Source organism: Lutra lutra, chromosome 6 (genome assembly GCF_902655055.1).
Source record: "Lutra lutra chromosome 6, mLutLut1.2, whole genome shotgun sequence".
Lineage (NCBI taxonomy): Eukaryota > Metazoa > Chordata > Mammalia > Carnivora > Mustelidae > Lutra > Lutra lutra.
In genome coordinates this window covers 89,158,019-89,180,252 of record NC_062283.1, presented here as the reverse complement: position 1 = coordinate 89,180,252, position 22,234 = coordinate 89,158,019, and the positions used below count along the sequence as shown (strand labels likewise).

The window sequence follows — 22,234 nt, the reverse complement described above, 5'->3', positions numbered from 1 at the left end:
ATCTATTCCACTTCTCTCCTTAGTCATTGCAGGACTCCCAAGTTTCTTAATATTAACAAATAAATGGGTGTGTTTGCTAGGATTCCTCATGCTGTAATTAATGTCTTCTCTTTGAATCCTGTATAGACTGACAGCTGGATGTCATTTTAAATATGATAAAATATTATTATAATATTATATTATATATACCATGTAATACATATTATATAATATATAAAATATAATATAATAATATATATAATATATAGTACTATAGTAAGCAGCATCTTATTCTAACGATCTCTAAGGATTTCCCAAATTACTACCTGTAACTCAAGATTCTTAGGTCTTAAATGGATGGGGGTGTACCTCAGAAATATGGATTTCCTCTGTGAGTTAAATAACAAACCAGTTCAGAAGTGTACAAAGTCACTGGAAGAGACAGAGTGTGGCCGAACTGAAGGTGTTGATGTGATTAAAGGTAAGTGGGCCAACTAGAAGTTGGGGTAATGACACAAAGAACAGGGCAGAGTCTCAAAAGCAGACATGGTCCATCAAAGTACCATGGGCAGGAAACGGCATCTGGGACTCCTGCTGTGTAAGGAAAAAGGATTTGACCATTGAGACCTAGAGGGGGGCATATCCCAGTGCATAGAAGAGTGCATTTGTCCTGTGAACTCAGATACTAAGTCCCCCAATCTGATTCCAGGCTTGCCAGGCGTCCTAATAAGGATTCTCATAGAGTGAGCCTCTGAGGAGGGAACATACTGACGAGAGGGTGCAAGTGTTTGTACCTCTTTGGTAGTAAATTGTTCTCACAATTTACTAATACAATACACTAATATATATCTGATCTTGGTTAATATGGCATTGCCCCTGGAAGGTGGAGCTTTTATTGCAAAAAAAGGCACACGGTGATAATCAATGCCACCTATGCGGTTGCAGATGATAGGCTGATCACCTGCAGAAGGCACCACCTGAAGGAAGACACCTGCCTTCTTCAAATGCCCCACGTGCACGGTGTAATTGTGTTCTCTTTCTCTCTGTTGCGTTTGTGAAAATAGTGCTTCTTTGGCTACTATTGATTCCAAATCCTGACTGCATATTAGATTCATCTGAACTTAAAAAAAAAGTCCAATTCCCAAGAGTGCCATCTCAGGCCAGTTAAAGGTGGAAATCTCTGGACACTGGTTTTGTTTAAAAGCCCTCTGAGTGAGTTTAATATGTCCTTAGCTCAGTTACTGATAGAGAAGAACATTTTCTGGTAGGATGAGCAAGTAGACATTCCCTAATATATTTTAGAAAAGATTTAAGGAGAATTTTACAGTTGAGGAAGCTGAACAGGTAACTGAGCCATGGTCTGAATCTGGAATTTCTTTTACAAAATATCAAGTTCTTTCTATGATATCTGGCACAATGCAGAACATAAGGAAAGAACTCTACCAGATTCTAGTGAAGAGAGAAGGGAGACGGGAAAGGAAGGCAGAAAGGGCATCCAGAAAGACAGCCTAAGAAAAGGCAAAGAGGTAGAGAAATTTGCAGGATGATCTGTAGAGCTGTCTTCAAAGTGTGTGCATATGACTCACTGGGGCATGGCTGGAAGATGGTAGAATTTTGTTTGTTTGTTTGTTTTTATCTCTCTTTTTTCTTTTCCTTTTTTTTTTTTTTGCATGTTTTACAGGGTGCAGGATCCATTGATATGGTAATATATGTATATAATTTATAATGAAATAAATACACATATAATGGAGTACATGCTCAAAAACTGTTTGCTGGTAGGGACAAATCATCAGAAAAGCCTAGTGTCCATTGTGTAGAGAAGATCTTCTCCACTAGGGCTGTGTACAGGCCCCTGCCTGGCCACAGGCACCGAATTACTGGCCACAGGCAGGGCACAGGCACAAGACATTCTCAAAACATTCTGCAGGTGTTACTGGTGTGGTGATGGCAACCTTAGGTTAAGAATCATTATTCTAGAGCGGAGGTTCTTAAAGTATCGTCTGGAGATCTCCAGGGGTCCTTACGACTTTGTCAGGGACTCCACGAGGCATGGAGGACAAGGGGAGATGGAGAGGAGAAGGGAGTTGAGGGAAATTGGAAGGGGAGATGAACCATGAGAGACTATGGACTCTGAAAAACAATCTGAGGGTTTTGAAGGGGCGAGGGGTGGGAGGTTGGGAGAACCAGGTGGTGCGTATTGGAGAGGGCACGGATTGCATGGAGCACTGGGTGTGGTGCAAAAACAATGAATACTGTTACGCTGAAAAAAAAAATTGTGTTCATAACAATACTCAGGTGTTATTTGTCTTTCTTGTTCTCAGACTCTCCTAAGTGTGCTGTGGAGTTTTCCCTAGGCTCTGTGACATGTAACGATATCATCGTTTTGGAAGCTGGTGGAATTTTTGCTTATATATTCTGTGCTTTGACATGTTTTAGTTTTAATTTCTAAATGCTAAGTATAAATAGATATAACACACATAAACGAAAGCTCCCTGGGGTCTTTAATAATTTTTAAGAGTGTAAAAGGGTCCTGAGACCAAAATATGTCTTTTTGGGGCGCCTGGGTGGCTCAGTGGGTTAAGCCGCTGCCTTCGGCTCAGGTCATGATCTCAGGGTCCTGGGATCGAGCCCCACATCGGGCTCTTTGCTCGGCAGGGAGCCTGCTTCCTCCTCTCTCTCTGCCTGCCTCTCTGCCTGCTTGTGATCTCTCTCTGTCAAATAAATAAATAAAATCTTTAAAAAAAATATGTCTTTTCTAGAGGGAACAGAAGAGAGTATAGAAGGTCAGGAGATATCTATACTAGTGGCAGACAGAAAAAATGAATACTTAAATTGGCTCAAATTGTCAACAGCACCACATAACATGTTGGAAATTCAATTCCAAGGGCTTTAAAAAAATTTTTTTAAAGATTTTATTTATTTATCTGACAGAAAGAGAGAGAGATCACAAGTAGGCACAAAGGCAGGCGGGGTCGAGTGGGGAGCAGGCCAATGTGGGACTGGATCCCAGGACCCTGAGATCATGACCTGAGCCAAACAAAGGGAGAGGCTTAACCCACTGAGCCACCCAGGTGCCCCAATTCCAAGGGCTTTTGATCTCATCTCATGTGATGATTTAAATCTTTAAAAATATGTCTGAGAGTACATTCACAATATATGTATTATTTTAAATCAATGAAAATATACTATTAAAAATAAAAAAGTGAGGATTTCAAAGCAGTGAGATAAAGATGAATACTCTAAAATAATTATTTTTATTAGTGGTAAAAACTTTTGCTCTCAATAAGAAATAATGAAATCAATAAATATACTTCATTATTAAAAAAAAATAAATCATTATCTTTCACATTGTGATAAAGCTATTCCGAAGTCTCAGTTCACTTTGCTGTGATCCTTGATGTTAATGACCTCCAGAGCTGGAAAGGACACCTACAGAGGATAGAAAAGCAATAGAAAGCAGACCAGAGAGAAAAAAAGTTATCGTGCCTCCTTATCATTTCATTCTAGCTACCAACTATGCAATGGTTTTTGTTGAAACGCAGGTAGCAAATTCCAATCTTGGATGTCAATTAGATGTGAAGATGGAGAGCTATGCTGGTATTTCCAATAAATGGGTACAAAACCCCTTGAAACTCTTCTTTGGGTAATTTTTTAACAGACTAAAAATCGTTGCTTCCAAGCTTAGGTGTGCAGATAGGTAAGTTTATACGAGGCATGGCTCCATCAGTTTTGGCCATAAAATCACATAACATGGGATAATTCAAATGTGATTTTTTCAACATGCAGGAAGTAAATGAATGCAGGTGTCACTACTACCCCCTCTTAGCTGGGCAACTCATAGTTCCTTCAGGACTGCTCAGGGGACAGCGGCCTCTGATGTTGAGAAAGGGGGAACAGTCATTCATGTATCAAATACTCACCAAACGAACTCCGAGGTTTCCTCCTTTCTTCCTGCACCCTCTGTTGCATGCAGCCAGCTTTGGGAAAGCCGTCAGGGAGTTTTAATTAGAGGAGACAGCTCACCAGGTCTCTGGTTTACAGGCACAGGTGGGCAGTCAAGTTATGGGAGAGAGCAGGCTAGAAAGGGGAGAGTGGAGGCAAAAAGGCAGAAGGAAGCTAGGGACCAAGCCAGAGTGGCAGAAGTCTAGAGATGAGTGGATTTGAGAGATACTTTGGAAATAACACTTCATAAAGTTTGGAGGTGGGAGGAGGGAGAAAAAGTCTAGAGTGACTGGGAAGATAATGCCCTTTTCTGAGCATGGGAAGAAGGAGACAGGGATAGAACATTAAGAGTTCAATTTTGGATGACAGGAACTTCCACTCTTGTGGTGTGAGGGTGATATTTGCAGTGCTGGTATGAGGGTGATATTTGCAGTGCTGGAAGCAAAAATCAGTTCCTCCCAAGTCTTAATTCTCAGCTCTCTTTATGCTGAGGTTCTTGGCTTTTTTGGAAAATCATCCATTTCTTTGAGACTCCGAAGAAAGCCTCTGATTGGCTCCACTTCAGAAGAAAAACGAACACACCCAGACATAAAATTGTGTGTATGCCTTATAGGCATCCCCATCCGGAGATCCATCCCCGCTGGGCTCCCTTGCTGTCCTCCAAACCTGCCCCCTATTACCCTGTCTGTGGGTTATTCTTCTGAGTCAGAGATAATTTGCTAATTTTAAGTCACTTCCTATTTTAGAAATCCTGATGACTTATGGTCAAATGCTTGTGTTCATCATGCTGATTGAAGAATTGTAGCATTTAATGCTGGGTGAGAGGTGGGAGGAAGAATGGACAAAAAGAGAAGAGCTGAATTTGAGGCTTTATGATTCCTCTGGGCTGGCATTTATATAGCTCACACAGGATGGGACTTGATGGGACCCTGAGTGTTTCTTGCCTCACTGAACCAGAATTAGATCCAAAGTACATTATAGAATAAGTTAAGTGGCACCATAAGAAAGCAATCAGCCAAATCCAGAATGTGGGCCCTTCTACAGAAGAAAAGATCGAATTGCCCCAACAAATTAGTAGGATGACAAATTAAAAAAGAATGTTACAGAATAAAAGAGGCTTAAGCTAACCCTAAAGCAATAGGACTATGTCTCCACAGTGGACAACCTGAGAAGTTAGAATACATACTTAGTATTAGAGGACACTAAAAATAATTTATCTAGGTGTAAAAATGATGGTTGTACTAAAAAAAAAAAAGATGATCAATTAGAGATGCACACTGATGTATTTGTGGGTGTGAGGACACACATGGCTGGGATTTGCTTTGAAATCATCCAAAAGAAAAAGAGGGAATGAAAGATGAAGCAAATCTGGCAAAATGCTGATCATTGTCAAAACCAAGTAATGGACACATGGGGGTTCATTAAACTCTGCTTTCTTGTGTGTTAACATTTCCCGTAATAAGTTAACAAAAGATCACGAATGATTTGTCAAAGCATGGTTCTAAAAATCTCGCTGATGATCAGAATCTCCTGGGGAGCTTTAAAAAAAAAAGGATTCCGGAATCTGCAGTCCTCCTGAATCAATCTTCTGTGGGTATGTTTGGATTGGGTGGAAGAATGCGTCATTTTATAATTTCCCAGGCCTTTGGTGCTGTGGATCCTTGAAGCCACCGCGGCCATCTGTCACCTCTTTTAAGGTCTGACCCAGGAAATCTTACACCAGGCTTCCCACCTCCCTATTTCTTTCTTACTAAGCCTTTCTCTGCTGCTCTCTCCTGTTTTCCTTTTCTGCACTGCAAGAAGGCCGAAGGCAGCAACCTTTGGAGAGGCAGAGGGACCTAATGTCTCCTGAGAATGGGACAGGATGACCCTTCCTTCCCACTCCTGCCTGGGCCTCAGTGTCCCTGCGGTTGAACAATGACTCACCCTCATGCCGTTATAATGTTCGCAAAGTTCTTACTACATGGGGGTGGGACGCATGTGCACTATCCGGGTGTACCTCGATATGAGGCTGTTTGGGAAACATAGCCTTAGTATTTGGGTTTCTTTCTCTCACCATTTGTAAGCAGAAAACATCAAAATCTGTTCTTAAATAATTTATTTTTTAATATTGACTTTTGTGAAAAGTTACACATATTTAGGAAAACTTGAAGGAATCCAACAGAATAAACAGCTATCAGGGACAACTAAATGTGCAAATTTCAAATGTTTTCTAAAATAAGTATAAATAATTCCATTTTTCACATTAAGAATGAAAATATTGATACACACAAAATATTAAAATATTGACTTTAGAAGAACTAGATGAACACTGATGTTTATTTGAGATCTTTAGAAAAAAATGATTAAAATTTATGTTGAGGAAATAGCACTCGAGGTGGCAAACATGTCAGGTAATACAAGTAAAGGCTGTGTAGAGTTATAGATTACTAATATTTTTAGGTCATAAGTTCCAGACCCCCCCCCCAAAAATGGCAGCCTTTACCTCTGGGGACAATGTGTTTCCCCCTTTTTTTTCTATAACAAGTATGACAGCAACACAAAGCAAACAGAGAAACTGCAGGCCAAGAACAGAAAGAAATTTCCTATGCTCATGGTCACAGGGTTTTGCTGTCCCAGCGTGAAGGTGCCACTGCTTGTGCAGTTGCTATCAGGACAGAGAGTTAAAACACAGCAAATAAAACTATCATTAAAGGTCACATCATCCCAGTGACCTTCTCCAATCTCATCCCCATTCCTTCCCAATTTTATCTCTAAAGAGGTAGGATATTCAAGGCATCTGCTTTACTGCGGAAAGCAGTTACTTTATTTATTTATTTATTTATTTTTCATCTGGCTAGCAAGAGGCTCTAACCCAAGTTTCATCAAGAAGCATGAGCTTTTAATGAATATACCTTTGGTGCAATTCCTTCTTTCTTAGGGAAGACAACCACAGTACATCAAAGAGACCAAATCCCCAAGGCACTCAGGTACTCGCCCAAAAGAGGACTATGAATATGCTATTTCAAGAAGACACTACAGCAAACACTTTACCCAGAGCAGAAGAAACATCTTCATTTAAATAACCCTGAAGTTTGAAATAAAATAAATAAAGTGAATTATATAGACAATATATTTCACCACAATAAAAACAATTCCCTCATACATAATATAAGGGTACATTATATATGTACACATTTTCATGCACACCTCAGGCTAACTTCTTTAGAAGTGAAGACAGTGATAACCAAGAGAGGCACACATCTTCCCACTAGAATGTTCTGATTTCTTTCAAGGTGCATACTGTAAAGAGCAGCTGGTTTGCTCTTCAGCGTGAACTGATTCGGTCTCAGCAGCCTCAGAGCCACAGTCTGTGGACAGCTCGGTGTCTGCCGTGTCCGCGGGAAATGGACGAGGTGGGGAGGGAAAGACCACTCACCACTGACACTGAATTTGTCCGTTCTCCCTGAGCTTCCTGAACTTGAGGGCCTGTGGGCGCGGCAGGTCGGCTCCATGGCTCCAAGCCCGGCCCGCGTGGGGCTGTGTGGGGGGAACGGCTCCGGGATCCCCAACCCACCCGACCGAGCTTCTTCTCCCTTTTCTCCCGAGATGAAGTAGTCCCGGCACACATTCCGAGTCCACGCAGTTCCTGGCCTTCCGCGTGGAGGGGAGGTGGCGGGGGAAGAGCAGCAGCCCATCTGCCGCCCGTCACTGGCCTTGCTCTCGTTCCAAGGCCACTTTCGCAGGCTGGCCACGACCGCGACCCGAGCTTCTCTTTGCTCCCCTGCTCGAAGCTGCCCGCAGCTCGCTGCGGCTAGCACCATTGCCCGCTGAGGCTCCAGGTCCCCGGGGCCCCTCCGCACCCCTCATCCGTACAGCTGCTTGAACTGGAAGCACTCGTTGCAGTAGCCGCTACATTTGGCGTTGCCGAAGTGATCGCAGGCGGGGGCCCGGCAGCGCTGTTTGGGGGGCTCCTCGGGAACCGGCTCGCCCCGGTGGGCCCCCGCGCCCACGCGCTGGCCGAGATGCTGGCACTCCATGCAGAGCTCCTCGCTGCGGCACGCCAGGATGTTCTTACAGGAAGCCCGGGCACACTTGGGCCTGGAGGCGCTCGCCGTGCTTCGAGTCGCGTCTCTGCGCTGGCTCGATCTCTGAATGGCAAGAGCAGAGAGAACTGTTGGCCAGTTGCTCAGGGGGAGCAATCTCGTCTGCCTGCGCGGGTGTTACCAAGAACTCTGTGGGGTGGAGAGCCACCGCCTGACCCAGGGAGCCGGAGCTGCACGTGCTATCTGCGACTGGGAGCTCGCCAAAGACGCCTCCTCCCAGTCCTGTGAGAGCACCCTGAGAGCAACCAAGGAGCACCTGACCTGGAGGCCTGCGAAGGCTGGCCTGGCTAGCCTCCGCTTGGATTAGTGCGAAGCTGGCCTTCCCCAGATTCCCTACCATGCTGTAAACAACAGGAGAGGCAACCATCAGCCTAAGTTGGCTTTTCTCCTATGCCACTGTGTGCAGGCAAGTGGGCTACTCTGCCTCCTTCTCCTGTCTCCTGATAAAGGACTACTTCCAAAAGTCTGCTGGCCACTCAGATCCCTGTGCTGCTACAAGTCAAAAAGTCTCTGTTTGGCATCAGGCTTTTCGGAGACTTTAAGAGGTTTTATTCTATGGCTGATTTGATTTACTTTTTAAATGAATTCTAAAGTACAGTTAGGCCACGAAAATCAAGAGTACCTACTGCACTTCCAACCCTGGGGGCTACAGGGACTTCTCCCCCCACCACAACCACCCTAAGGTTCTTCCCTGGAACTTGGCAGGGAGGAAAGTCTGTCTCAGTGGGAAGAAGCAACTCCAGTGAGGAGAGCTGGCCCAAAGGGGCAGGGGAAGTACCTCAAAATGTCTCACCAGTTGCTCTTCGGTCCTTTTGGCTTCGTGAAATCTCTGACTCTGAGCTTCGATGAAACACTTTTGACAGTATCCTTCAAACACGGTGCTTCCCAGGGTGCCACATTCCCTTCCCAGGCAGGGGACAGCATTCTGGAACCTGGGGGCCGTGGGACTGGCTTTCGTGGAGGCAGTGACAAAATCTGAAAGAGAGTTGGAGCTCATCAGTGCTACAGGTGGTCTCCAAGCAGAGAGAGAGACCGCCAGGTTCTGGGTATAGGTTAGGGCACCCTGGGCTGTGCATACAGGAGCACGGCCTTTTCTAAATTCAGTCAAAGAAAAAAAAACGGTAATAATGCCATTACGGAAACATCTTTGACTTCACAGACCTCTCATTTTTGAACGTGCTACACGGGCCAGGCATGGTAACAGAACAGAGACACTAACTGCCCATCGGTCCGTCTTCAAACGAGAGTTTTCTAAAACCACCCGCATTTTCTCAGGGTCAGCGGAGACTTCCCTCTCTTCAGCTACTGCCCATCAACTCTGGATTTCTATTACATCTACATGTCCAAAAAAGTCTTGTTTAAACTCTGCCTCACAAATGCCAGACGCTAAAGGACCATGTGAAATAAAATTCTATGAACTCTATCTAAGAGGGGCTGTAGGACTTTGGAAGGTGGTTTTCTGTGTCTTTTGCCTCCTAGTGACCATCCCTCTGAGCCAGCTGCACTCGTGTCCGCTGCCCAGAGGGGCTGCTTTCTGGCAGCTCGGGAACAAAATTACTTCTAGCACAGGGGTTTAGAAACGGGACTTAGGAAATCCGTCAGTTCACTCACGTTTGTTTTCTCTGTACTCGATGAAACACAGCGTGCAGAAGCCTTTGTTTTCTGGAGTCCCGAAATACATGCAGCCGGCTTTTCTGCACTTGCTGGTCCCCATCCTGTCCCCTGGAGTCCGTGTGGCCTGAGAGAGGCAGCCGGAGGGAGCCTCGGTCCCGGCTCTATGGCAAGAATGTGTGGAGAGACTCTGGACAAGCTGCGAAGGGTCTGACTTGGACCTCTGGTGACAGGAAGGAGGGATGCTGGAGCTGAGGCCCGAGGAGGGCTCTGCTGTAGTCCTTTTGAAGCAAGTACTGCAGATCCCATTAAACGTCCTGGTGACGTCCTGCAGGCAGGCTCGGCACTTACCGGGGTCCAAGTGCCTCGTGCTGTCCGAGGGGTGGCCCGCGCCCAGCTGCCGAGCGTTGTGGCAGCGCTCACAAAATCCATTGTGCTGCACGTTCAGCGTGAAAGGGCAGCCAGGGCTCCTGCACTTCATAGCGGTGGTCTCGCTGAACAGGAAGAGACTGGGCGCCGTCGGAGGGGCCGAATGAGGCCCCCCAGCTGGCTCCTCGGGGCTCCAGCCCATGGGTTCATAGGCCTCGCCCCGGGAGGGCCCGAGAGCCATGCCAGGGAGCACCTCGGGGCCTGGCTTGGAGTGCAGCTTTGAGGGTTTGCTTTGGGTCTTTTGCCGCCTCTCTGAGCACTCATGGCACAGAGGCTGGGTGTTCACGGACATGAAGAAAGGACAGTTGGGTGTTTCACATTTTACGTCCATGAGCGAAAGCTGGGGAACGGAAGGTTCCAAAGGATTCTGAGCATGTATCTCTCTCCGCTCCTGCTCATTGTTCTCCTGCCATTTCTTGTACTCATGCTGGACAAGTTCAAAGTAATCATCTACCAGATTTATTTCTTTGGGTAAGTTGGCTTCATCTAGCCTAAAGACCAAAAAGAAAAACATGAGACTACCCACAAACATGGATACACACGCACACACACAATTTCACATCATGAGCTCAGAGGCCAAACTCCTAGAATGTAGATTATGGCAATAACTTGATAACCACTCACTGAAATGCAAGCCAATGATCATGAGTCTACACCTCCAGCAGAGCACAGTCCAATACTGATAAGGAGATTTCACTGTTTTCAAGAACCACAGTCTTATTTAATCAATCTTGGTCCACTCCAAATTACTGATAACTCTAAAGAAAGGGCTATTCTGGGGACGCTGCTACACTTGACTCTTTTAAAAACTCACTTTTACTTTTTAACTTCTCTGATGTCAATCTTCTAGTAAAACATCATGTAGCATGTTCCTTTGGGACTAGTCTACGTTATAATTCAAACTACTTTGGGACCTCATTGCCTATATTTTGGTGTTATTAACTTAAACTGGCAGCTGGTGTCTATCAGCACGGACTGCCCCGCACAGTGACCAAGCAGTGGACATACCCCCCAGGTGCTGTCCACTCACTTCCAAGCCTCTATCTTGTGTCTGCCTCCCCCTCTGGTGTATTTCAAGTCCTAACAAATAGGCATCTCTCCAACATAAAGCCACTGTTTAAGATCTGGACACCTGCACTGCACATTGTCTGGGTCTTGCCTTTACTTCCTATGTGGCAAAAATCAGATGCATACCCACATAAAGATGATCCACAACCCCGACTGTGTCTGAGGTGTCTGTACTTACCAAGAAGCCAAGAGAAAAAGGCTTCTGTTTCCAAGAATTTTCACTTGCTAGCCTAGTACTAGGGCAATTAAACAAAACACAACAAAACTATCCTTGGTTCAAGAGACTTTAAAGCCACAATCCTGACTATCAGCATCCAGCTATGCAGGAAAGTGACCATGGAGAAATTACTCGTTCCCATGTGAAACCCAAGTTGGTATGGCCTCCCATCATCCTCTCTGACTATATACACCACACTTGGATCTGTCGCACATTGGAGGAAACCGGTTTCAAATAACTTTATGGTTGAGCTCTGGGACGGCCTCAGCTTATGTGGTAGAAGTAAAAACAGCTGAAGATGACAAAGGACAGAGCTAAGGATAAACTCTTACTTTGCAGCATTGATCAAATGGGTGGTGCCGTGGTCCCAGCCTTGGACGGGGATTTCAATCACCATCAAGTACTCTTTCAAGAGCTTCTCCTTCATCTCGTTTTCAGGATCTGTCAAAAAGTGAACTTTTAAGTCTTCAAATCTTCCTCGCTCTCTGTTAACAAGTGGAACAGCTCGGATTTCTGAGGGAAAGAAGCAACACATAAGCGACACGTGATTCTACTAAGTGAGATTATGTGTGAGGCTACATATATAATGGTCACATTTCACAAACACAGAAAAGATACAAAAAAGGGTAGAAAAGTATCATCTAGTCACAATCAAATGCAGATGGGGAAACAAACTACACTAAACTCTAACATAAAATGCTTTGTATGTTCTGGAAGCTCAGAGAATATTAGGCAGCCTGGAGGCAGTGGATCTCATTGGGTAAATCATCACACTTCAGAACCACGCTGATCTGAGTCTGAATCCTGGCTTTGCCGCTGTCAAGCTCTGTGACATCGGGGAAGTTAATGAACTTCTCTGAGCTTCAAGCATCTCTGTAAAACAAGGCTTCCAGTGCTTATGGTCTATGGGGACGCTGTGAGGATGAAATGAGATGAAATAAACGTCTACATTTATCCCCTAAAGCACTTCGCACACTGCCTCTTCCACTGGAAGCTATCTTAGTAATGGCTAACCTGACAGACACTGACCCGCTCTGGCCAGGGCTCTGTGGGCCTCACTCTGTCATATATCAAAGGGCGGTGGTCATGTCACAGATCTCCTACTTGCAGCTAAGCTGTGGGAAGTGCTTTCCAAGCCATACACAAAGAGGGCGGGATTACTGCCATGGCATTACTGTTGCTAACCAGGCATGTGACAGAACACTGTATTCACATACAAATAATAAACATAAATGAGGCTCTTGCCAGAGGGCTTCAAAGAGCCCAGTGGTCAGTGGGAACAGGGTATCCCAGTATCTAGCAGCAGTTACAAATGTGAATCCGTGCTGTGTCCTCACCAGGTCCACTGTCCTTCAGGGTCACCAGGGGTACAAAGTGCTGGCTGTCATAGCCGAGAATGATGGGGTATCGGTAGCACTCCTGGGCTGGCCAGTGGAGAGGCAGGTAAATCCCGCCCACCTTCAAGGGAGCGAAATTGGAACCCGATTCCAAACTTCTCAGCATTTTGTCTGTTTAGGGAAAGAGCAAGAGAAATAAGGCCCTCAGGTGATTTTCATCAAATTCCCTTCAGCTACTATTGCTGGTGACCCGGGTAGCCTCAGGTAGCCTCAGTTTTTCCGAAGAGCTAACGCATTAAAGCCGACCGGCCCGCGAATACAAATAAGCAACCTGCAGGCTCTCACCTGAGATGACAATGATTGGTCTTCTGAGGATGTTGCAAAGGACAAATATGTGTATTTCTTCCAGTGAGTTATACTGAAGTCCACCTCGGGCCACGGGTGTGTCTGTGGATGCCATTTTGATTAGGCTGTCCCATTCATCAGTCCAATTCTAGGAAGTGGGTAAAGGGGAAATCGGGATTGAATGAACTATGCATTAAAAAGTCAGTCGGACTTTGCTCTACAATTATTCATTTATATAACCTGGCTGACTTTTCCCCTTTCTGGAAATCATCATTTGACTGGTCACCCTTTTTTCCCCAGTTTGGTTTTCTTCCTTTACTTTTTTCCACTATAAGGCCAACTTAGAAGTGGGGGAGGATGGGGACAGCACCTGCTTTCAAAAAAACCCCTGATGAGGCATAACAACAAAGCCCCTTATCCAAATGTTCACGAAAATTCCAAGCCTGTGACTGAGAATGGTGAGCCCCACGTCTGAATTTGATTGGCAGGCTCGGTAAAGCATGCAAAGGGCAATCAGATGGGAAAGCAACCAAAACACCACAGGAAAGGCCAAATAGCCCTTCTGCTAAAAAGAAGAGATCCACAGCTGGGAATCTGCTGCCTGGAAACCTCCCAGCAGTGACAAAAGCCTCAGGTTCATCCCACAGGAGGTTTCTGGTGTTTTCCATGGACTGTGCTCTGCTTAGCCAAGTTCACGTGACCTAGGAAGTCATATGGTCCTCGAGAGCGGGGGCTAGCCCGAGAGGCCCTTCACCCACCATGGAGCTCTATCAATAGATATTTAATGGGGGAACAAAACATACCCGAGTATCGTAGCAAAGCCCCGTTTCCACAAATTCCTGGGATTTAAGAGACTCCAGCTGCCAGCGGAATTTAAAGTTGCGTGTATCCGTCTCCTTGAGAGTGCTGAAGAGAGCCTTCCTCAGGACCAGGTCTGTGTCCTGAACGCCCCACATATACTGAGAAGCAGCATGCATGAGGCAGTTTCCATCACCTGGGGAAGAAGCCATACACATCAAAGGCCTAGCAAAAGTTTTTAGAATGCACTAGCCCTGCTTCTAGTACAGGGGACCTAGCAGGGGCATGTGAGAGATGCAAACGGTTTACTTTCTTAGTCCAACAGCCAACTGAGAACATTTCACAAGAGGATGACAGCTTTAGGGAAAAAAATCACTCTTTCCACTCTTAATTTTAACGATGGACCCAACAGAACAAAGGGGCCAGGAACTGATTATCAGGGGACCTTGGTTCTAGCCTGGCTTGCCCTAACTGGTTTAGGTGTGACCTTGGGGGAAATTCCTCAGCTTCTGAGTGTTGCTTTTTTTTTCTTCTTTGTGAAATGAGGGTATTGGGTTATGATCTCTAAAGTCTGTCCCATTCCTTGGTGTTTTGGCTAAGACACCGGCACTATTACTCCGTGGCTCTAGAGAAACACACGGGGTATGGTGTACAAACCAGGAAGCTGCCTTGGCTCCGCTTACTAGACAGGGACGGTCTGGCTATGACTCAGTGGTAAATGACTTGACCATTCCACTGAGGCCTCTGGGGCCTGGGAGTTTCCTCTCCTGGTTTATCAAGTGGGATCGAGAACACCGCATTACCTCCTCAGCCTGCCTTTGAGCATTGTGAGAAACAGGTCTAATTTTACTCCATGAATTTGTTACTTTCACAGGTCAAAACCCACAATTCAAGAGGCTGCCTTTTGTCTAACCTCCAAACAATAAACATTTTGGGGGGAATGTTTAATATCAAAAAAGTCAACTCCTTAGTGACTCGTGGCCAAGGGCACTGCTGTTTTTACAAACAGGAGTTCGACTGTTTTCTTACATTACGCTACAAGTAGGGTTATGGTTTTCTGAAGCTTTTAGCAAATCTTAAGTACACTCAAACTGTAAAAAACAAAAACAAAACAACAAAGAAAACCCCTCAAGCATATATACCCATCTACAACTCGTATCCCTGCAACTCATACATAGGGGAAAACGAGCTAAGTAAGTATTCACAGGAATGAACAGAACAGATAGCTTAGCCTTTTGTCTTGGCAGAAGTGTGGCAACGATTGCGTTCTGTTGAAATTTCCCTTTTGCAAAATCTAGAGCAAAGATAAGGCTTTTTTTCTTCTTCTTGCGCTTACTTTCAGTTCTTTATTGAGATGCACCAGTACAAAATTCCCTAAGCAACATCTGGAATTCCCCAGTGCTAAGTTATTTGACTAGCAATTGAGCAACAGCTATTGTACTTTTTGTTCTGGTGTGTAGACATTTAAACTGCGAAGGGCGCCCTGGACTTTCCAAGTGGGTGTGGTCAGGGTGAGCTGGAATAGGGCTACTCATTATACAAGTGAAATCGCGGCAGCCAATAGACGCTGGAATTTTTCACTTGAAGTTTCAATTTTATGCCACCTACTCCCTTCCTCATTCACCGCAGTCTCATATCCTCAAATGCAAACTTGTGAATCACCCCCTCCCCAAAGAGACCACTGACTTTGTACAACCCTCCTGAGGGGCTGGGGTTTTAAAAAAAAAAAAAGGTGCTTAATAAAAGACAGAGAGTAAAAATCGCTTTGTCTATCCCCCCAATATCTTTTTTTCCTTTTCCAGAATTTTAAGGAATTTTCTTTAAAGTGGGGAAATAAGAAGATCTGAGTCCCCACCACATTCCTATTTCCCAAAAAATGTTATCAAAATGCACTTGCTTTTGTAGCTTTATTTGTAGCATGAATCCTTGTAGACTTTAATGACATACCTTTGCAAAACAAGTGTTTACTATTTGTATCCATTATTTTCTTAAGGAGTAAGTTCAACTTAAAATGTCAGTTAATTCTGTTAATGATAAGAAGGTTTTCCTCTTCCTACCACATCTCTAGTTTGGCAGAATCTCTCTGTTTTCAACTCTCCCAGAGTTCACTCCATTCCTTTTTTGTAACAAAATGGGAAAGAGCTAAAACCACAAACTGTCAGGAATATAAACCCCTTGATGATGACTTAACATAATTACCCACTTCTACGCATCACTTGATTTAAGGCCAAGAAAAATGTAAACATTAGCTCTCCCCAGTTTTCATTCTACCTTTGTTTCTAAGAATCTGTGCTTCAAAAGTAGAGGCAAGATGTTCAAGTAATGCACCAGAACCAACCCCCCTCACCGAACACCACAACCTATCTCCAGGCACTCCACAATGCCCAGCTCAAAAATGGCCAAAGTGAATGTACAAATAAGTTAATTAATACTCTCATCCTCTCATTGTCAACAAGGATTTCTGTGCTTGGATGTATTAATTTGATCAAGGTGGTCTTAAAGAAGGACAGTTACTTATCTAAGAACCTGATTCCTGCCCTCATCTAGACTATAAGCATTTAATTGATCATGGACAGTCTAATTGCTTCTTGTAATAATCAGTGACATTATAATGCAGGATTTTGTATCTGCCTGAAACAGTGTGCTTGGATGTGGCCATGATGCACACACTCTTGCTGGAAGGAACCAATCAAAAAGCAAAACAGTAAAGTTTAGAACAGGAAACAGCTATTAGTGGTAAAGGGCCATTGAGCAGATACACCCAGATAGCAAGAAATTCAGAACTAGGAATCCCTAAACATAATGAAGTAAAGTTCTAAAGTTTGTGCTGAAAATCTCAAGTATCCTTCCACTTCATGTCATGGGACCAAAACCAACAGAACCTAGGTAAGGGAGAGGCAGGCAACAGCCATTCACTGGTTAACCCACAAAATGCCATCAGTTCAAGTCGTGTAAGGTCATCACTACGAGCATCGTCTAATGACAGTGGGAAACAATAGTAATACTAGCTTTCACACCATGCTTTCCTTTTGAACTTAAAGCCTTTTAATGTTTCCATTACTGGCCAGGAAAGGGTATTTTACAAATGATTATACAAAGAGCCACAAAAATTAGACACACAAGTCCCTCAAAGGGAGGCACGGAATTTCGGGATGCATTTTTCAAGCCTCAGTGCCTCTGCTCTCTAATACACACAATTACAAAATATCCTTCGTAAAAATACTGGCAAAACCAGCTTGTTTTTATCACAGGTCTTTCATAGAGTATTCTATATTAAGGGGTTTGTGCTCTCGAGAGACTTGAATTTGGGCCAGCGCTATCAGAATTGAATGAAGGGGGACCCAGCATGGTGGGAGCCAAGTCTTAGACAAGTCTTCTTACCATTTGTTTTCAGCGCCACCAGCTTCCTGACTTCTTGACACCAGTTGAGCTTCTTTTGGCTTTCGAGGGAGGCCTGGATGTTTCTGTCAATGAGAGCTTTGTGGATGATCTCCCGAAACTGTGGGCAAAACTGGCAAGTTCTGAACATTTCCAGTGTGTATCGGTGCATGGATTTAAAATGGTGAATGATCCCATTGGTAGGCTTAAATATATCTTCCGGAGTTCTCTCTCGTATCTTCACAGCTTTCCGCATGTTGCTCAAATACAAAGCCTGGGGAAGGAGTTGTTCAGCCATTGTGCTCTGCGATACCTGAAGAGGAGGGGAGAAAAACCCATTCCGTTAGTCTGCCTTTGATACCACTCCTATATACCTGCCTGCAGGAAACCCCAGTGTTTGATCTTGTCATTACCCTAATCTGTAGGCAAAAGATCTTAGTCACCTCTACTCCCAGGATACTAGCTGGCCCCCAAGATTAACTCACACTGGACTGTTTTAAGTTACATCACTTTTAAAGATTAGTCTAAACAAGAGAAGGAAGGCGGGGAGTGGGTACTGAGGAGGAGGGGAATAACCCGCGTTTTCAGTAACGTTTGTCAGGGAGCCAAGCCTATCTGTCAGCAACAGGTACTGCACCGAATAACTGGCAAGCTCCCCTTGCATTCTCATGGCACCCTGACGCCACAGCCACTGGGTCTTTGGAGCCCTGAATGCCAGTGAAGGACAGAAGGCAGCCTGGGCAAGTCTATAACTCCTCCCCTAAGACCATGGTTCAGCAGTCCTTGCTCTCCGGCAGTTCATTGATTTTTCCTGATTTTTCCTTCAAGCCCTCCCTCCCTATACTGCAAAGGAAATGCTTTGTGAAAAACCTTGCAATTTTACGTTGTTACCTAGGCTTCTGATTAGAGTTTCCTCTTCAGTCCCAAGGAGAAGTATTTATAAAGAGCTCATTTGCAAAACGTATTATAATATTTATAAAGGTTAAAAAAGCCTATTTCCAGTAATATGCTTTGCAATTTTAAGAGCAAACAGTTAGTCTTTCGGAACCCTCTCTGTTGAACTTTACAACATCAGAATAAGAAATAGAATTGTAAGAATAATAGAAGGATAAATTTTACACTTCCAAGAACAGGCATTAGAGTTCTATTATTCCAATGCAACTGCCAACCACATTTATTATTATCCTCCAGGGATCAACACTCAGATGCATTTCCCACCCTGTCTTCATGCTGAAATCTTCAAGCATAATCCGCTGGTGGAAAGAAATCAACGTCTGGAAGAAGGCAAGGAAAGATGGCCAGGAACACTCAGGACAAATGAAGGAAGCTGGGGGCAAAACCCAGTATCTACAACCCATGCCAACAGCCTGGGTTGTTGTGAATTGACACAACATGGTATCCTCGTAGTGTGGGGTTGTGTGGAAAGCCAGCTGTCATTCACAAGCCTCAGCAGGGTGCCTCACCATACATCTTGGTTTCCAAGATGAAGACAAAGATGGTTTCAGAGCATGAAGATATTCCCTAGGGAGTTTCATGACGATTGTTAATCTCACTCCTGTATCATACTATTTACCAGGGCAAGCTTTTAGTTGAGGAAGACCTGAAACCTATGTAGAAGTGAGAAGAAACCTAGATTTTTAGGGAAGACTTTCCTACATGGGTCTTGGCTCTCTTAAAGCCATTGATGAAGCGGTTTAAATTCTTGCGGTCCACTCAAAGCAGAGAGGCTGGACTAGATGACCCCGAGGTTGCTTTCTGGTGATAGCTCTGGATCAGGATTCCTAATCTGATTGCCAGTGAGGCCTGGGAGAAGTAATTCTCTGGGTCAGTTGGTAATCTTTCCTTTGACGTCAGACATTCCCTGGAGGTGGAACTGGGCAAAATTAGAGCAGGACCATAAGCACAACAAGGGGATAAAAACATTACACCCATCTCCACTTCATGGCAGGGCCAAAGTCTCGCAATGTCACTCATTCATCTGTCCATCACTCAAAAAGCACTACCTGACCACCTACTAAAGGTAGAGTGCCATGCTTGATGCTGGGGCTAAAAAACCCAAGATGACCTTATTCCCTGTCTGCAGGCAAAGCAACAGAAGTACACGTTCCGCTCAGGTTCCACACCAGCCAAGGCAGACAGCTTTGTCTAGACGCCAGATCTTCCGACACCTGCCCCTCGCTATTCCCACAGCACCACCTCTGCGGCTGCAATGCCTGCTGCTCTCAGGTGGGATGAGGCGGGAAGTAAAAAGATCTGAAACAAGCTAGGTGTTGCCTTTTTGTTTTCCCGAGTCTTCTATTATTCTCTTCTCACTTCAAGACCTTTCCGCCAAGACCTCAAATAGTGAGAGCCGTAAGCCATAATCAAGACATGCAAATGTCCCTACTAGATAGCCCACGGTCCTCTCATTCATAGGTTTGGCCTTGCACAGACTGCAGAACCGCCTCCTTCAAAGAATCAAAACCCACCATCCAAATTCCCAGTTCTCGGATTTTTCCAAATTTAAGATTAAGGAATAAATATTCCCGGCCTATGATGGTAGTGTCCTTACGGTTAAAGACAGACGCTATTACCCTTAACATTTCTTTTACATTTATTACTTCACTGACTTTTTATGCACAAATGCCTTATCGAATTTTTGCAAAGGATCCCTCCGAAACTTCAAAAATTGTACAAAGAATCAAAGAAATCAAAGCAGCCCCTTAGACAATGAGAACGCGGCAGTAAGTGGCTGCTCAACAATTAGGGACACAGGGGTTTTGGTTTAATCAGCAATGGTTCTTCCCAGATGCTGCCCTGAGTCCCTTGACCAGAGACCAGCTTTCTAAGGAAAGAAGATCAGAGGCAGGGAGAACTGAAAACAAAGCGATCTCAAAAGAGCTGAGCTCCTTCCTTACTTAATACCACTGCTTTCCTGAGAGGCCAGGTGGCAGGATGTGGGACAACCCGGGCTGACAAAGACTGTCTGACTGTGGGGTAGGGGCTGGGGCAGGGGCCTGCAGATCACTGTGAACTGGAGCACCCGAAAAGCAGGCCGACAGCCCACTTTAACATGCACACTTCTCTTGCACGGCTGCCACTGAAGATCGACACTGTCCCTGGACCCCACCCACCTCCCCGCACTTCACTCCCAGTGTCTGCAAGCTGTCCCTGGACAGGCTGGCTGGCGGAGTCCTCCACCCCCGCCCGGTTTCGTGGCCTCCCAGACATCCCACGGGCGGTGGGGTGCTTCTGCACAATCTGGGAAGAAGCCATAGCGGTTCTGCAAGGTCTACGTGTCCAGCAGCATCCAGAGCTCGATTTAAAAATACGAAAGGCACGAAAAAGAGCGAAACACCAAGGACCACCCGACCTGGAAGTCCGGAGGCTACTCGCCAGGAGTCTGCTACAGCTTAAGTTCTTTGCAGTATTTAAAAGGAACAGCTGGCTGGAGGATTCCAGAGCTGTCACCCCAACATCTGGCGCGGCGATCTCGACTCCTAGCATTTCAAAACCCACAGTGAGCACAGACGGCCAACAAACTCCCCTCCAGGACCGCTGACAAACCCATGCCAGGTAGACCCGGCCAGCCCGCGAGTCGCTGCCGATTACACACCCGCAGCCCCTGACCCCGCCGAGCCGTGGCAGACGGCAACGGGACGCGGCGGTTACCTGTCCCCGCCGTGCGTTCCTCTTCCGAAGTCCCAAGTCCAGGTCAGGGCAGGCGCGCGCCGCAGGCGGGGTTCGGGGCCGCGCGGAGGAGGCGCCCCATGGACGCCGGGGCTCGGCGCTCGCTCGCTAGCCCGGCCGGGGGTGGGGATGGCGCCCGCTGCCTCCCTCCGCCACCGCCGCCGCACTTCTCCCGGCGGCTGCTGTCACCGCTCCGCCCCCACGGGCTCCGAGCTCGCTGCACTTGGCCCGCTGCGAAGACTGCAGACTGCCAGTTCTCTTTTTCCCTTTCTGTTTTACCGCCGGCGGAGAGCGGGGATTTCCACCCGGGGACTTTCCAGTCACGTGACTCGCGGCCGGCGCCGAGAGCCGCGCGTCGCCGGCCGCCAGGGGGCGCAGAGGGCTCGGGGCGGCGCAAGGGGTGCTGGAGGCGAGCGGCGCCCCGCCCCGCCCCGCGCGAGAAACTCCTGAGCCCCGCCCCCGGGTGTCCCCGCGTGAGTCACCTGGGCATTTCGGAAGCTGGCCCAACGTCACATCCATGTGGAAATCGCGATGATGGGAACTGGAAATGAAATAGGTTCTTTTTTCTCAGCCGTTTTTCTGCAGAAAATCACCAACTATGAAGAACAAGAAGGGAAATAATAAAGAAAGAAAACCCTAAAAACCACCCGGGCGTCCGGGACCGCAGGGACCGTAGGCCTCGGATCGGGTTTGAAAAGCTGGGTCTGTGCACGTGATGAGCTCCCAGGGGAGAGCCCTACTCTGGGCCCGGGTGGGGATTTCGAGAAAAGAAAGAGGTCACGGGCCTTGGTCCCCACCCCAGCGGTCCTGCCACCCAGACCCCAGGCTGGTGAGGGTGACATCCTGAGGCCCCACAGCCTTAAAATTTGCAGGGGCAAAACCAATCTTAGGTCAAGTTAAGAATCAGAGCAACTATCAACCTTGTCCTGCACTTAACCGATTTCCCATTCTCCATTTCTGCATACCAGGTGCCCAGGTGACGCCGTGTTTGGGTAGCATTTCAGTTTTGAAATGATTTCTAATCCATTACTATCCTTGCCATGTCCCCCTAAGATCCTATTAGGAGTTCTTTTATTCTTATTTTTTAAAATTTTTTATTATTTATTTATTTGGTAGAGAGGCAGGTGAAGGGAGAAGCAGGCTCTCCACTGAGCAGAGAGACCGATGCCGGGCTGGATCCCAGGACCTTGGGATCTTGACCTCAGCGGAATCAGACGCTTAACCGATTGCCACCCAGGTGCCCTTAGGACTTCTTTTAGACGACCTGACAATTAGTTCATTCCCAGGTGCTAAGGGCTAATAATACTTTTTATGCACTGGCCGCTCCACCCCTTATTAAATAGTGTGGTAATCCACTGTCTTTACCCAGGGGACAT

General features: G+C 46.0%; 1 protein-coding gene across 2 annotated transcripts; it reads right to left on the bottom strand.

Annotated features, from left to right (window-relative positions):
• Positions 1-6,004: 6,004 nt before the first annotated feature.
• On the bottom strand, positions 6,005-21,091 carry TNFAIP3 (TNF alpha induced protein 3). Of its 2 annotated transcripts, none has more exons than XM_047734126.1 (9): positions 20,841-21,091; positions 17,193-17,502; positions 13,817-14,007; positions 13,014-13,161; positions 12,669-12,839; positions 11,664-11,844; positions 9,618-10,537; positions 8,800-8,981; positions 6,005-8,051 (listed from the first exon to the last, which is right to left on the bottom strand). In XM_047734126.1, the coding sequence occupies exons 2-9, from the start codon at positions 17,485-17,487 to the stop codon at positions 7,767-7,769; spliced, it is 2,373 nt and encodes a 790-aa protein (XP_047590082.1). In that variant the 5' UTR covers positions 17,488-17,502; positions 20,841-21,091; the 3' UTR covers positions 6,005-7,766. The 2 variants fall into 2 exon arrangements, with proteins under 2 accessions (XP_047590082.1, XP_047590083.1); XM_047734127.1 differs by lacking the exon at positions 20,841-21,091 and adding an exon at positions 20,688-20,809.
• Between the last annotated feature and the right edge of the window lie 1,143 nt (positions 21,092-22,234).